This window comes from Amblyomma mixtum, chromosome 8 (assembly GCF_055824585.1).
Source record: "Amblyomma mixtum isolate Tamu chromosome 8, ASM5582458v1, whole genome shotgun sequence".
Lineage (NCBI taxonomy): Eukaryota > Metazoa > Arthropoda > Arachnida > Ixodida > Ixodidae > Amblyomma > Amblyomma mixtum.
In genome coordinates, this window is record NC_143019.1 from 55,157,184 (window position 1) to 55,174,157 (window position 16,974).

General features: G+C 48.1%; 1 protein-coding gene across 1 annotated transcript; it reads right to left on the minus strand.

Annotated features, from left to right (window-relative positions):
* Positions 1 to 221: 221 nt before the first annotated feature.
* LOC149332481 (neprilysin-2-like) lies at positions 222 to 12,307 on the minus strand. The gene is made up of 8 exons (XM_089557520.1): positions 12,277 to 12,307; positions 10,173 to 10,304; positions 9,003 to 9,107; positions 7,179 to 7,357; positions 6,232 to 6,250; positions 5,353 to 5,582; positions 1,633 to 1,776; positions 222 to 572 (listed from the first exon to the last, which is right to left on the minus strand). The coding sequence occupies exons 1-8, from the start codon at positions 12,305 to 12,307 to the stop codon at positions 222 to 224; spliced, it is 1,191 nt and encodes a 396-aa protein (XP_089413646.1).
* Positions 12,308 to 16,974: the final 4,667 nt, after the last annotated feature.

Consider the following 16,974-nt stretch of genomic DNA (forward strand, 5'->3'; position numbering starts at 1 on the left):
GCGGGAGCTCCGTGCCTACCCCCTCGCATCTTGACGGCGTGAGATGGGGCCCCGTTTTTACACAGATGGTGTGACGTCACACCAGACGTCATGCTAAAGGTCGACCGTGCCTACCACCGCCTCTTGTTTTGACGGGATGAGGTGGTAGCTAAAGTAGTATCGCTTTGCAATAAAAAGGCAGTGTAGCTTCCCTTCGGGCTTTATTCGAGCCTCGCGCAACTCTACCAGAAGCTGCACCTCTCCTCGGGATTCATTCTGTCACCCTTTTGGCAGCTGTACGCTTGAGCGAACTCTGGCATGTTTCGCAGAGGCACGAGGCACCGGGATCGGCTGTGCCAGTACCAGGATTTAGGGTGACGCTTTGTCCCCGAAGCCGTGCTGCACCACTTGAGACAGTACGAGACGAAGAACATCTGCTCTGCGCTGAGATCGAGTTCCGGCACAGTCGCCACGCGTTCGTTCTCCGGGAGGCTCTTGAAAGCCTCGTAGGCAACCTGCAGTCCCGCATAATCGACGAAGCCTTCCGAGTCGATGAATTCGTTCAGTGTCCTTCCCCGGCTCTCTGATTCCGCCTGCGAGAGGAGGGTCACGTCCAGATTAACTGCAGTATATTTTCTGGGGCCTCCACCCTTACAAAAAAAGTATTAGACAGTCTATAGAGTGTCTATCGACTTCTGTCTATAAAGTCTATAGACTGTCTATAGGCAAAAGTCTATAGGCAACACAATTGCCACAGACAGTCTATAGACTGTCTATAGACAAAAGTCTATAGGCAATACAATTGCCACAGACAGTCTATAAACAATCTATAGATTTATGGCCATACACTTGCAGTAGACTTGTTTATAGACAGTCTATAGATTATGAATAGACAAAAAGCAATATCTATGGGAAGTCAATAGAGTCTATAAAAAGTCTATGGATGTCTATAGACACTTTTTTATAAGGGCACTACATGGACGGCGATTCTTGACACGTCGTACTAACGCGAAAGCATTTCTCGGCTCATCAGTGGTGTTCGTCCGATTAGACAGATCCATAGCCAATCAAACACTAGCCACATAAAAGTCCACACATTGGCTAAACTGGCTATTGTCGGATGCTACTTAAGTCTGCAGAGAAGCCCCGCCCACATTCAGCCTCAGCGCACAGAATTTCCCCACGACGAAAAAGTAGTCTGCTGCTTAAACATTTCTTGTTACCTAAGCAAGAAGTTATCATAAGAAAAAATTATACTATAGAATTTTTATACGTGGATTGTTTCGTACAGTCAAACTTTAAAATTTTTGTTTACTGTTGCGATTGTCCAGCGGAGTAATAGAGGACGCCGCGGACCGCGGCCCAGTGTTAGCAACTGTTGTTTTTTCAAGTTGTATCCCACTGGAAACAGTCCTCTCTTGGAAAAAAGAACTAAAATGAAAAAGAAAACAAAGAAAAACAACAAATAGAAAAAATTGTAGAAATAAGAATAACAAACAATAAATATAAAAAAAACAAAAAATAATGACAAAAAAAGACAAAAATGGAGGGAGAAAGGCTTTGGCATTTCCGCTCTTGAACAGACTTGAGCACTAGCCTGTAAATTGTAAGCTTGTCACCGCGTGCATCGCTCGAGTTGTCACGGTGGCGTACCTGGTAGTAAGTATTGCGCAGGCAAAGAATCTTCCCGGCATACAACTTCTTTGCGGGCATCTTCTCAAAGCGGACATCCCGAAGGTAGTTGTCGAGCAATACGAACTCGGGGTCTAAGTGGTGCATCATTTCGTGCCCAGCTACCTGCAATCCCCGAAAAGCAAAGAAAGAAAAATCAATTGTATTTCATTTCATTTATTTCATCCTTAAGGGCGTGAGGGCATTACATAAGGAGGGGCTACAGCTGGGGTAAATAAAAGCATGATGAAGGCAGGCACAATTAACACAAACACTACAAATTATAAAAGACAAGCAAAATAGAGAGCATCAAGGTATCCGTGGGATGATGCGGAAAAAGCAAGAAATTCACGTGCGGCGGCAAGCAAAGTTGAAAGCCAATGAATGATTGATGCTAACACAGATGAAATGCTTACACATCTTGGAAATGACTGGCGAGTTTTGTGCGAAATGATTTGCGACTGTCGCATAAAACTATGTCGCTAGGTAGGGCATTCCAGAGAGTAATTGCGTCAGGGAAAAATGAACTGTTCATAGCTGAAGTGCGGCTTCTTATACCTGCTATGGGGAGGCTGTGGCTTAGGCGACTGGACGTTCTGAGCGGTGGGTGCGGCAAAGGGTGTCTGGAAGCAGGGCGGGAAAAGGAGCTATGCAGTAGGCTAAGGCGGGAGATGATGCGGCGCGACTTTAGAGTGGGCAGGGAGATAGAGCGTTTAAGTGCAGTGATGCTGATTTCTTTGGAGTATTCAGAAGTGATGAAGCGGGTTGCACGATTTTGGATGGCTTCGAGTTCGGCGGTGAGGTAGGCTTGAGATGGGTGCCAGATTTATTATGCAAATTCTAGTTTGGGACGGACGAAAGTTTGATAAGCCAGTTTTTTCACTTCCGTGGATGCTGATGTGAGGCTTCGCCGTAAATAACCTGAACACGTGAGGCATCGGAGAATGTTGTTTGGACGTGATTGACTCAAGATCACACTTGTAGGATGATGTTTTGGCAACCGGGGTAGCGTTGATGGTGTATTAATGCTGAATTACCGTTCGTTTGTGGAAGAACGACAAGAGTAGGCATTTTTTCAGGTTCAAAGGCATGAGCCAAGTGTCACACCATGTGGATATTGCATCAATGTCTTTGTAGTAGGTGGCTATCGGTGAGATGACAGATGGGACTGTCGAGATGCGACACACCTCGCTATAGGGCACGAACCATTCCCGTCATGTTCAAGATGGCCGCGGTACTGTGGATACCGCTGTCGCCCTCGCCTCGAAGAAAGCGATAAGTTTGATTTCCTCTCGCAAATTAATCCTAAAAGTACCGCGAGGTATGCGTCGAAAGCTGGCGACCATAAGCCACTGTGCTAAAACTCCTACGCCTGACGCCTGGCCACTCAGCTATTGTAAAACAGCGGGCACAGTGTTGATCAGCGCTATTCATAGCACAAATAGCGCCTGTGTGTATACTCCATCTCAGTAGTTCGTAGCAGCAGTGCCAAACCTGCAATAAGTGGAGAGGCGAATGACGGTGCGGAATATATTGCCAGAATAAAGCGAGCATGTGGGATAGCGTGGTTCACACGCGCCAAACTATTTCAACTCGAGCCTTAAGGAATGCGCGCGTAACGTACTCAATTTCCAGAGTTTAGGGTCCTCGACTCTTGCGCAAGCTGGACAAAAAAAAAAAAAAAAAATAGGGGCACACTTAAACTCCACCTTCAAAGGTATAAACCGACAGCGTCAATGGCTCCCTTCAATGGTTTTCGCCGTTCTTTGTATATACTCGCACATTTATCGCAATTATCCGCGCTGCAGGTGGCGGCACATAATGTTGCTCTAGTTATTATCTCCTTAATTAGCACGTCTGGTGTTCACTGCACTGATTGCCACATTACTAACCTTCAAGTTAAGCCAACACCACGCGCATATCACCCCCCCCCCCCCCCCCCCCCCCTTTGTACCTGAGTTAAGTCCACGTGTCTATGTGCTCTGGTTGGTGCTGTGCTTGGCTGGTGACCCAAGGGTCGTGGGTGCGAATGCTGACTAAAGTTTATGGAATTTTTTCTTCAAACAAACTCAATTGCTTTATAAGACTTACTTCGTTTGAGACATGCGCAAACCTTTGATTCCCATTACAAGTCCTCTCTCAGTCATTCCCGGCCGCGGCGGTCGAATTTCGATAGAGACGAGATTCTAGAGGCCCGTGTACTGCGCGATGTCAGTGCACGTTAGAGAACCCCAGGTGGTAGAAATTTCCGGAGCCCTTCACTACGGCGTATCTCATAGCCTGAGTCGTTTTGGGACGTTAAACACCCTAAACCTAAACCATCGGTTATTTTCATTCCAGCTAACTAAGCGTGACGTCATGCGTGGCGTGGGTTTCTCTACACTACAACGCCCCCGGGACGACTCCGGGTTTTCCTTTAAACGCGAGACTTAACGCTATGGCGCTAATACAGTTTCCAACAGGGTGACGCGCTTCTAAGCAAGACCTCTCCCTTGGGAGTGATCTCGTCGTAGTTATTGGGTTTTTAATCTTTTAACCACGAAATTAATTCCCGTAAACCTTATCAAAATCGCCTAAATCTTTTCGCGATTTGGGCCGAAAATGACTGTTGTCGGGCTGTCAGGCTCTTTTTCAGACGACGCTATAATAATGTTCAAAATTGCAACCAACGCAACTGTCGATCGTAACTAATCTTTGGCAGTCCCGAGCACAGCTTGGGGTTGGTGGTTAAATGGTTTAGTTTGGTTTGGTTTGGTCTAAAGGGTTTGACGTCCCAAAGCGACTCAGGCTATGAGAGACGCCGTAGTGAAGGGCTCCGGAAATTTCGACCACCGGGGTTCTTTAACATGCACTGATATCGCACAGTACACGGGACTCTAGACTTTCGCCTTCATCGAAATTCGGCCGCCGTGACCGGGATCGAACCCGCGTCTTTCGGGTCAGCAGCCGAGCGCCGTAGCCACTGAACCAATGCGGCGAGGGGGTTAACGGGTTTAGTACGGGTTAGTACGCTGACTGGTCAAGAAGGGGTATAGGGCTTTCTTTTTGTCTTATATAACCTACAGTTTACAGAAAAGACCTTTTTTCTTGCCGCGCGGCTGCGCTCTGATGCATGGTAATAAGTGATTACTCCCTAACTCAACACCAAGTTTACCATTACACTCTTCGGACAAGGTGCCCCAAGGTTGATTACGCACTTTGAACTTCGCTATCAACATGTCGCTCTGCATTTTTAATGCGAAGGCATTATATGGGTATGCACGCGTCATCAAAAGGAGTCAGCAAATTTTATCCACATGTTCATGTCGTTCTATGAAGACGTATGAAAAAAAAAGTTTGATTGCATTAGGTAGCGGGTGAACAAATCTCGCTAAATTCCAAATTTTGTTGATATGAAGCAATTAGTTAATTAAATGCCAAAAACATAATAACACGTCATAATAGCCATACGGACGTCGATATAGTATGCGGGCGTTTTGCTTTCACGTTGCGCCAATGCGGGTAGCCGCAGCGATCTCAAAACAATTAAAGATGCAAAAAGTAAAAAAAGGAGAACAAAAACTGAACTTAAAGATAAAATAAAACCAACAAAAAATAATTTTCCGCTCTTAAACAGGCAAGTGCAAGTTGTCTTCCTATAAGCCAATTGTCTTCCTATAAGATCGCGACGCCACCTACAAGCCCACGAACGAACGACAATACCTGTCCAAGGCCGCCATAGTTGACAGCCGCCGGAGCATCGGGGATGAATACCGGGGCCTGCAGCAAGTTGCCGTAGACGTAGACTGCCGGTCGGTTTGGCTCGTAGTAGGCGTTGCCCTTGATTATGTCCCAGTCTACTTGGTAGCCCTTTCTGAAGTTGCGCAACGTCATCAGACGATGCGAAGCCAGAAAAGGAGCGGTGAAGTTCTCGCCCACATCTGGGAACTCCACTGCGCGAATGAAGGCCACAAAAGTACCACTAGTTAACAGAAATACTCATTTTTGAATGGAATGTTTTCGTTGGAATGAGTATGACACCAAGAGAGGGAATGATTCGCCGGTTAAGCAGATGAAAATGAGCCGTTTTTTTTTTTTGAGAAAACGAAATGCCGCTAAACTAATCGGTGGACCTCCACCTCAACTGCAACATGTTAGTGCATGTTGCTGTAGTAACCGAAGGAAGGATGAAAAGAAAAGTGCACGGCCCTGCCCACCACTGCCTCGAAGCTGAGCCACAATCGCTACCACGTGCAGACAGAAGTGAGTTGAAAGATGTGAAAGGAAAGATAGAAAGAACAGACACACGTCGACAAACCACGTCCGCTCAAGAGACAACGCCGGTTGTAACAGGTATCCCCCCCCCCCCCCTCTCATCACCTAGTCCGCGTTAAAGATCCCCAGGTGGTTGAAATTGTTCCCGAGACCTCAACTGCGGTATCTTCCTTCTGTTCTTCTTTCACTCCGTCCTTTATACCTTCCCTTACGGCGCGGTTCCGGTGCCCACCGAGATATGTGAGACAGTTGCTACGTCATTTCTTTGAAGTTCCTCCCCGGTGTGACGCAGCTGAGGAGTGGCAGGTGAAGGTGATTACTTCTCACTCTTGGTCAGCAGAGCATGCTAAGTGTAAAGCGCCACCATGTCTTATCACCCACTGTAATAGCAACTGATTACAGAAGCAGTGAAGGGCTCTCGTCGCCCAAATAGTCGTTCTTCGGTTTCGCTGGCCAAGAAAGAAAAGTAATCACCGTCGCCTGTGGGTCCACATTCTTGTCAGACGGAGCTCCATATAGGCAACAGCTACGTCACAACAAAGAGGGGCGTCATGCCGAGTGCCGCGGTCTCGCTTGCATAATTAGACGGATTGGGCTGAAATTTTATACGTGCATATCTCAGGACGTGGGCGGGCTTTACTAAAATTGTACAAAATAGAATAGTCAGAAGTGCCACTATCTCTAAGTTTTCAATATAAACCGTACAGTATGGTCCGTAGACTGTATATACACTTTTTACACACTATTGCTTTCCTATAGAAATTTTTCTAGTCTGTTGATAGTTTTTAGGCTGTGTAATTACAAAAGTCTATTAAAAACTTATGGCCATAAATCGATAAAGTGCCTACAAATTTTCTACATAGATTTGTATTGTCGTTAGACTGGTCTATAACATTGGTCTGTAGACAGTCTACAGTAAGGGTACACTCGGTCGGGACGGCTCACGGGATGCTTGTTCTGAGAACACATTCATTATTGCGTTGCCTCGCTACTAGGTAACATGATATTCACGTGTCAAATGGTTTCTAATACTGTCGCATATTAGATTTTTGCATGTAGTCTCTGCCATCCGCAAACCATCAGCGTCATGGTACACATTATAATTACTAATAAATTATAAGCACTGCGACATCTCATAAAGCACTATAGTTCACCGAAACTGGCTTTGGAGAAGAGCTGCTCAACTAGAATGCGGTGGAGCTTTCGCACTGAACCCTTGAATTAAAAGGATTACGCAGGTATTTGCAGTCACGGGGTGCACACAATGATCTCACCTTGAAGATGGCACTACCGGCCCCCGAGAATTTACCGCAAACGAACGTGTAAAAGTCGTCGCACGGTGCAACGCTCCGATTCAGTGCCCTATTGTAGAAATCCGCAACGACCCCAAAGCCACTCGGACGGGGCGTAGTCGTACTTCCTGGCGTGGACGTAGTCGTCGCTCTGGTCACGACTGAAGACACAAGGACAAGGAGCTTTAGGTTAGTAGGCAACCATCTGACTACTCCGCACGCTTTACCTTTGACTCGCAAGGCACTCGTATGAGTATAAACGCGCCCTGCAGAACACTTGCTACCGTGCGGCACATATATTAAGGCGAAAGCCTTTAATGGCTCATGCTCGCGGTGTCCGTCCGTGCGCTGGAATCCTGCCAACTGTGGCCTCTCCTCCGCGTAGCGGCGCAACCTCCTCCCCTCCTTAGCAACTGGCGCGCCGTTGGGGGGCGCAGCTGTGCATAGCAACCGTGACGTCAAACAGTAGCGGTAGAAAGAGCGCGCGCGCGTCGGAGGTGGCATCTGTACCACCGCTCCTTCGCCAGACGACTCGTTGCAGTCGAGTGAGTGGGACGCATGGTGGCATCTGTACCACCGCTCCTTCGCCAGACGACTCGTTGCAGTCGAGTGAGTGAGACGCATGGCTCCGGAGCTGCCCAGTGATTCCGCACCAAGCGGTTCGGGGAAGCGGCAGTGGATTGACCATAAGGCTTTCGCCGAGCACACTTTAGAATTTCCAAAGTGTCTTAGGTAATTTTTCTTGTACTACTCAACCTCGGCTGTTTTTATATATATAGCGATAGCTGGCTTTCCGCGCTCTACAAGCCAAGGTCGCATAAGCGATATCCGGTCATGTAGCGTATGTAGGCTAGAGCAAGTGCCGACTTTAAGGCAAACTCGCACTTGATTTTGAGGCGACTGCGTCGAACTTTCGACATATAGTCGGATACAACTTAAGTCTGCAGTGAAGCTCTGCACCATCCAGGACCGCCGCACACAGAATTCTTCCTCGACAAAAACTTGTCCGTTGTTAAAACTTGTTTTGTTACTAGAACAAGAAGCTAATCAAAAGAAAAAAATGACAAAATCTAGAATTTTGATACCTGTTTGTTTATTATAGTGAAACATTTAAAAGTTGATTTCATTTACTACTGGGATTGAACAGCGGAGTAATAAAGTATGCGGGGGACCGTGGCTCAGTGTTAGCAACTGCTGTTTTTGTTTGTTTTTTTAAGTTGTATCCCACTATAGTGCAACCGACACTGGAGTACACCTAAAGCATTGAATACTGGTTCACTATTTCGGTTACAGCACCTAAAGGCCTTGTCGATAACACTTGATTAATCGTCAGTGAAGTGCGAAAGTTAACATGATAAGCGTACCGGTTAAACAACCGATTGTAGTGAAAACTCTTCATGTAATAATCGTTGGTACCAGGAATATATTTTTTGGCTCACTTCGGTTAGAATCATAACTGCTATTTTTAGATACTTTTTAGCTCAAGAAATATTTTTTTACTGCCTTCCAAAGTGTCTCGCTTCAAAAACTCCTAGACATTGAAACGTGGCGGTGGCGCTTTCATTCGATTTGGCTTCTCGGTGCGAAGAGGAAGTGTGACGTCACAAATACACCACTGACTGTATTGAGGCCGCATTTTTGAAGGCCCTTTATGTGGAAGGATACATAGAACCTCGAGCAAACTTTCTTAAAAAAATGTTGTTAAAATATTGAACTTTCGAGATGCCCGAAGTGGCTGCACGTTGCAAACAATATTTCTCGGTGACTCTCGAGTGATTACTGGGAAGAAAGGCGGCAGCTCCTTACTTTCTGGTCTGGGAATTGAGCCCTGGGGAACGGGAGCGGGGGGTTCACCGCCAATTCCTTTGCTGCCTGAGGTTTCGCCGCCAACACCTTCACCGCTGCTGTCATCTGCGTCGCAGCAGACATTAAAGGCGAAGGCACATGTATGCAAGGATATTAAGCTTGTTAGAGAAATTGCTAGGTTCGCAGTGTGAATTTCTAAACGCTATTACAGACTGAGGCAAAAATGAGTACGTTGAAGTAGCGAACGCTATTCAAGTTTAAAGGACCTGACTCTCGGACACGTAAGGAAGGTTGCCAACATGGCGACAAGCTCTGAAGCGTGGGCCTCTGGCTCCCATACATCATGCACTGGGAATAGCACTGAGCACAGTTGTGTCGGACTCCACTACTACACGTGCGAAAGCTTCCGCAGCGGGCGAAACGATTACTAAAATTTCTTCCCACTGCCTGTATACTTTCTATGGACAAATCGTATTTACTAGTCTGCATACAACACAAATCCTAAGACTATCTACAAATTATCTGTAGATTTATAGCCATACAGGTTTAGTAGACTTGTCTACAGACACTTCACAGACTATGAACAGAGAAACGAAAATGCGAAGACAATAGAGTCTTATAAGACAATTTTTATAACGGAAGCTTCTTCTTACGGCTCAAGAGGTCTCAAGTTCAGTGATAATTACGCAAGACATAGTTTTAGCCGCCGCTTTCCTGCACCCTAGTGAGAACAGTTCGTCGTGCTGTACAATGATAATCCCCGAAATTTGCTATCATTACCGCTATTAGGCTAAGTTGGCGATGTTCAGCCTCCCGACTTGAAACCTGCATCACGACTTTCTTTGAAAGTTGGCTCACTGTCCATCTTGAGCGACAACTTCCTTGCGGTTCACTTAGTCCTTTCTGACGTAATACGTCGACGCTGCGATGCATTCAATACGTGTCGTAAGGCATAGCAAAACCCTTATTTCTTAACATTCACTGGAGCTGCTGCCGCGCTCTCCTAATTCCTTCCAGAAAATACAAGTAATTCTTTTTTTCGTTTGCCGCGTGAAGCATTATTAGTACACACAGAGAAGCAGCGTGGCATGCTACATTCAGACTGCGCCTCTTAAGGGCGCCTGGTTAGCTCCCTTGCATCTACATAATCGACCGCGTGATCGCTCTCACCGGTGCGCGATGTTTCCACGTAGATGATGGCCGCCACTGCGATAAGTCCGATCAGCACCACGCCGACCATCACGACCGACAGCCTCGCCTTGGTGTCGAAGCCGCTGCTGCATGATGGGCGTCGAGCTATGCCTTTAGATGCACGCGTGCATTTCGAAACATAACTAACGAGTTATGCTAACAATGAAAGAGTCCTGCGATGTAGGGTGAGTCGGCAACGTTACTAAAATCCCTGAACTTGCAGTAGTATTAGTAGTAGTAGTAGTAGGGCACGTGGTTTCGTGACACAGAGTTGATTGTCCAAGCAAGCAAGAGCTGGCATTATATCAAATAGATAGAGGCCGAATAAGCAAAGCGGAGAGAATCTTCAATTCGAGGATGAGTAAAACAGGAGAACACCTTAACAATTAGGCACAGCACAAATGATTCAAGGGGGGCAGAGGAGCAAATGTGGTTCAATTGGTGTGTACTTGTGCTCCGGCAGATCACGGCCGGAGCCGCGGTGTAGTACCACTATACTACACCACCCTAGGACCCAGGCTATAGCGCACCATATAGAGATGTGAACCATGAGAATTAGTACCTCAATGTTTCACTCTGCATCACTCTATATCCCATAGCGTATCCCAGTGTCAACGCAGTAGTGCGGGCTAAGATGACTATACCTAAAAGCTTTGGCTGGCACCCCGCGTCAAGCCAATTGCCTCCAAAGAGGTTTTCATACACGACAGCGCCATCAACCCCTGCGAGCCCTCAATAAGGACGCACATTTGCCAAGACTCGATGTGTCCTGCTGCGACGTAGACGTGTCCCAAGACTGAAGGCATATATGACAAGAACGCAGGTTGCGACAAATAAAAATATTCACATACTTACATTATGCGTTGGCAATGCGATAGCATTTGAAGCTGTTGATGCCTTTAGTGGAAATGACATCACTTCCTCTCTGGTAATGTCGCTTCCCCCCAGCCAATAAGCATTATCTGTCCTCGTGGCGTCGCATCCCACCAGCCAATGGGGATCAACTGGTCTGACGACGTCACTTACCTCCAGCTAATAAGAATTATCCGGTCTCATCACGTCACTTCTGTCCAGCCAATGGGCAAAGTTAATGAGCGAAGTCGCATTGACCGATGTCGCATATGGCGTCACATACGATGCCGCATGACCGACGTCACATATGATGCTATCGCATCAAGAGCAGGTCATTATAGGGCGCTTAATACTGACATTTCTAGCTTAGCAGACAAAAGTATGCTATCGCATCAAGAGCAGGTCATTATAAGGCGCTTAATACTGACATTTCTAGCTTAGCAAACGAAAGCATCCAACTCACTGCCGCTGGCACAAAGGCGATGTCCACCATTTTGCTTGTGCCTCTAATGGTAAATTGGAACGCCATTCCCTCCACTACAGCCTAACACTATCCAGGGAACAAAAAAGTTCAACATTGGTTTTCATTATTCTTTTTCTTTACAAAGCCTCCAATGTGAAATTTACTTGCAAGTTTTAGCGATGCCCCCATTTTCTTTTCTTTTTTCGTTATTTACGGTTTGACTTCCCGATATATAGTCTCATGATGTTTTTCGCGAATTACTAGGGATGTGCGAATATCAAATTTTTCGAATACGAATCGAATACGAATACTTGGTTCCGAATATCGAATCGAATATCGAATAATCAAGGACAGACGCATTTAACCACTACAAAACATTATTTGAGCCACCAAGAACATCACAGTTGGACTATCAGTGATGAAATGAACACAAAAGATGTGGGTGGCTGCACAAAAAGTATCAAAGCCTCGAACACTATTCTTAGAAGAGTGGATATATCAGAGATGGCTAGTACACAGCATTGATCAAGGCTAGCTTGCCATAAGTACTAAAGCGCGTTGCTGGGATGAACATAAAAGGTTGTCTTGAAGGAAAACCGGCTGCTCCACATGGTCAGGCAGAAGCAGTTAGTTCCCTTCTAGCTGAAGCGACTTCTCAAGCCACAAAAATGCCCTCTCACTTGGCACTTAACTGGCACGTACTGCGAGGTATTTCGTGCACAGCTCCGACTATACCAGCTTTGCAGGTATAGCCACAAAGAAGCTCACCAGCGTAGTTAGCCACTGCATGGCCCAACATTACGCATTGCTCTGGGCGCCGCCATATTTTTATGGCTCTGTCGATAGGACTTGCGGACTGATATGAACGCCGGTGCTCCCAATAGATTATTCGGCTGGGTACGAATATTCGCGTCGGGTCGAATATTCGAAATAACACGAATACTTAAATTTCGAATCGAATACGAATCCTAAAAATATAACATTCGAATTATATTCGAAAATTTTCGAATATTCGCACACTCCTACGAATTACGTTTCTCCAAAGGAAGCTTTAATTCAGAGAGAACCTGCGTTGGGTCGCCCTTCTTCTGACGAAATTGAGTTTTTCGCTTCTTCGCAAGTGTAGGTTTATCCTCGGTATAACAACTTCCCTGCAACACCGAGGCTGTAGCCAAGACTTACTCTGTTTTTGTGACCGAAAGTGAGTCTTGCATTGAGCCGCTGTCGAAAGGAATTGGGGCTGAAAAGAAAATAAGCGTGGGCGAAATACAGCAAGAGTCATGCGGGGTTAATACGACAGGTGTTATATTATTGTGACTATATACATAAAGGCAGGGGAGCGCTCGTCGCTTATTGTGTCACCTTGAGGCCGCCCATACATCATTTAGGAGTTTACAACGATACGCTCTGTAAGGGTTCGGTAGCGTTCGCGGGGGTCATCGGAACGCGGCTGGGGGTGCTCACAGCGAAGCGTCCCCTTTCTTGGAACGCGGCCGCTTGCGAACGCGCCGGCAGGTATACGGGTGTTCCCCCACCCGCGGTACTGATTCGCACACGTGCTGGCGCGGATGTCTATTTGTGTTTGTTTTTATTTTGTGGTGGAGAGAGAGCTCTACTTTACGGCAGCTGGAGGGCTGGCCAGGCTCTTGAAGAACCAATCATGTTGAGAGCACAATATGATTGGTTGCTACGAAATGTGGGCTGGGCCTTTAGGTCCTTAAAACCGGACCCCGGAGCCGGAATCGGGGTTCTGCGCTAAGGTGAGATGCAATGCATCGTCGGCTACGCCGAGTAGGGGCCTCCCCTAGTGATTAGCCAGTTCCACCCTTTTTGTTGTTTGTCCTTTTGCCGTTTAATTTGTCTCGAGTGTCTAAACTTCTGTACGCTGTAAATATCTGTACATAAACCTCAGTTATTGCCTTTTTTATCCCTGCGTGTCAACTGATCTGACGTGGCACCCCTGGTGCGAAGAGCTTCAGTTCGAGTTACCAACCGTCTCTGGCGGTGCACCTGTGGTGCAAAGAAGAAGAAGAAGAACCTGTGGAAATTTACTGGCGCAGTCGGCAGGATCCTGCGGCCATCAGAAGACGGCGCAGGAAGAAGACAAGGCAGGGAGAAAGGTGACGACAAGGCGACAGGTCAGCGTTCGTGAACGGACCTGCGGAGACACGGCGGCAAGGACGCAAGGACCACGGCAGTAGTCCAGCGACGCGGGACTGCGTCCGGTCAAGGAAGCAGCGCGTCGGGAACTCGACGATCACCGGCGGCGTACCAGCGGCGTGCGACAGCTCATCGCAGCGTCCGGGGAAAGTGGCGGTGGACCCCGACGCCAAGGAGCTGGCAATGCGGATTGACGCATCGAAACCGTGAGTTTCCTTGGTCGCATTGTTCACGTCCCTGTGTTCGAGCCGATACGACAGCTGGGGGGTATGGAAGGCGGTATGGAGAGTTATCCATGCCGGCCCTCACTTGATGTGAAGTACCAGGTTGAACTGGCGAAGGCGCGGTTAGCGTACTTTCAGGCTGAACTTGCGAAAGTGAATGGAGGAAAGGCGCCGCTGTGCGAGGGGAAACCTCAGGATGTTAAGTGCGTCTTGGAGGAATTAGAAGCAAAGCGCCAGCAGCTAGCGCTGGAGCTCGCTGAGCTCAAGGAGGCTAGGAAAGCTAGTGAACTAGCCAGGGAGAACTGCTCTGAGTCCCGAGAGGCGAGGCTGCCTGTGCTGGAAGACAAAGGAATATACCTGTCAAGCACAGGTCAAGAAAACAGCCAGGCAGAAGAAAAGAGGGAGCCAGCTTTCCACGAGAGTGCAATCTCTCGTGAAGAAAGTATCGTGACGGAACGCAGCGTCGCGGTAGTCGAGGCGGTGAACGCGCACTCCGACGATCCAGCTGCACAAGTTAGCTCAACCCCTAATGAGACCAGGGACGCGGACGCGAGTTCAGGATTGTTGGAAGTCGTTATGACAATTCCGAAAACGCAGTCCCAAGCAAGCTGTGAAAAAGAGCATTTCGTGCAGCAGGAAACGGTCGGTGAGGACAGACGTCAGATCGGCGAGCGAGTGAAAGGAGGAAGTCTGGCGTCGCCGCAACCGCACACTGTGTCGGGCATAGGGTATGAAGTGTCCCATAGCGTTGATAGTGGCAGGAGCGTTCCATCCGAGGCAAAGAACAAAGGTTGGCCTGATGGGCCGACGGGACCGAGCGCCACGCATTTGTTGAACGCACTCGACGTGTGTCCCACCAGGTCCTTGGAGGACAAGGAGATGCGTGGCGAGTTGCCACAAAACAAATTCGGATCAAGCGACTGCGAGAGAGCTCATGCAGCCTCAGACTATGCCACGAAGCCGGCAAGCGCCGATCAGGCACGGAGCGGCGGTTTCAAAGTTTGCTCGTGCAGTAAAGGTGCAGATGGCCCCGGGCGAGGTGGAGTGGCAGGAGGCAGGTGCGTGGCCTTCAAATTGAAAGTCGCTGCGTGGAGAAGTACGTTCCGTGCTGCAGTATGCCAGATCAATAGTAGCAAAACCGGCGTCAGTGGTACGGTTAGACAGGGCAGGGGCTATGCTCCTTATGCAGCGCGCGGCTCGTACCGGCGCGCCAGAGGGAGCGTGCCCTTAGGTGCGTTGTGTGGTCAGGGGTTTAGACCCGTCGAGAACCGGGACGTGTTTGATCCTGGGGGGCACCAGCTGTTGAGTTCTTGCCCCGCTGTAGCGCCAGCTTAATGACCATAGCGACCATTCGGCGTTAATCATGTTTGAGACACGTGTTGGCTCGAACGCACAGAGGGACGCTCGGTGCGACTAAGGAGGCTCACGTGGCCACTTAAGGACATCGTACGAGTGTTAGTGAACGCTCCAGTTGCGAGTGTCTGTGTGTGTGTGTGTGCTCGTTCGCGAGCAGGACGCGGGCGTGCATGCAAGTGAACTGAGTAGCCTGTCAACTTGGACTCCGTTTTACGGCGCACAGCAAGCGTGTCACCGCGTGTATTTGAGTGTGCAATTTGCTTGTGTTGTGTTGGTGCCCGTGTGCATTTTTTTTGTTTTGGTTTTGTTCGTGCCAGTGTTTGTGTAGCTGCGGTATGTCACCCACAGGGTGGTTTTGTGACCCGTACCGATCCCTTTGTTAGAATTCTAAAAGTGGCATTTGAGCCCTTTGTAGAATCTTGGGAAGGGCGTGTAAGGGTTCTGTAGCGTTCGCGGGGGTCATCGGAACGCGGCTGGGGGTGCTCACAGCGAAGCGTCCCCTTTCTTGGAACGCGGCCGCTTGCGAACGCGCCGGCAGGTATACGGGTGTTCCCCCACCCGCGGTACTGATTCGCACACGTGCTGGCGCGGATGTCTATTTGTGTTTGTTTTTATTTTGTGGTGGAGAGAGAGCTCTACTTTACGGCAGCTGGAGGGCTGGCCAGGCTCTTGAAGAACCAATCATGTTGAGAGCACAATATGATTGGTTGCTACGAAATGTGGGCTGGGCCTTTAGGTCCTTAAAACCGGACCCCGGAGCCGGAATCGGGGTTCTGCGCTAAGGTGAGATGCAATGCATCGTCGGCTACGCCGAGAAGGGGCCTCCCCTAGTGATTAGCCAGTTCCACCCTTTTTGTTGTTTGTCCTTTTGCCGTTTAATTTGTCTCGAGTGTCTAAACTTCTGTACGCTGTAAATATCTGTACATAAACCTCAGTTATTGCCTTTTTTTATCCCTGCGTGTCAACTGATCTGACGTGGCACCCCTGGTGCGAAGAGCTTCAGTTCGAGTTACCAACCGTCTCTGGCGGTGCACCTGTGGTGCAAAGAAGAAGAAGAAGAACCTGTGGAAATTTACTCGCTCATCGACTAAATACTTTTGTGGTCAATGCAAGGTATTTCTTTCGCAGTATAATGGGACAACTAAACAGGTTGCCAGGAAGCTTCGCCGTCTGTGTTAGTGTTCACAATATCGCAGTTCCGATTATATGATGTGTATCGTACTATAACAAATATTTATCTGTCTGGCTTTAACCTACGCCTGAAATCAAGATAAAGCATACAAGCCTACGCCTTAAGCCTTGCGGCAGAGCGTTGTCAAGCCCAACCTACCAAAATGTACGCCGAATATTATCTCTTCCAGGCTTGCCGAGAGGAAAGCCTTGTGTTGTTGCTAACTGCGCCTTTCAAACAATCTTTCACACCTACCTGATGATGGCGATTCATAAGGGGAGGGATAACCACTCATCGGATACATGGCGTACTCCTGCGATGGGTCTCCTGAAACGAAACGTAGACCACAAACGGAGGTCAAACCCTGTTCAGTTTAGCGCTGAACAGAAATCATTCCTTAAGAGGCCCTGAGTATGCGACACTGCCGAAAGCACTGTGAACAAAATTGAAAAAAAAATCGCTCAAGTGTAGTCAAAACATCAGGATATTAGCAGAAAGTTTCACCCCCCCCCCCCCCCCAATGGCACAAAGATGGCGAGGATAACTATCCCACTG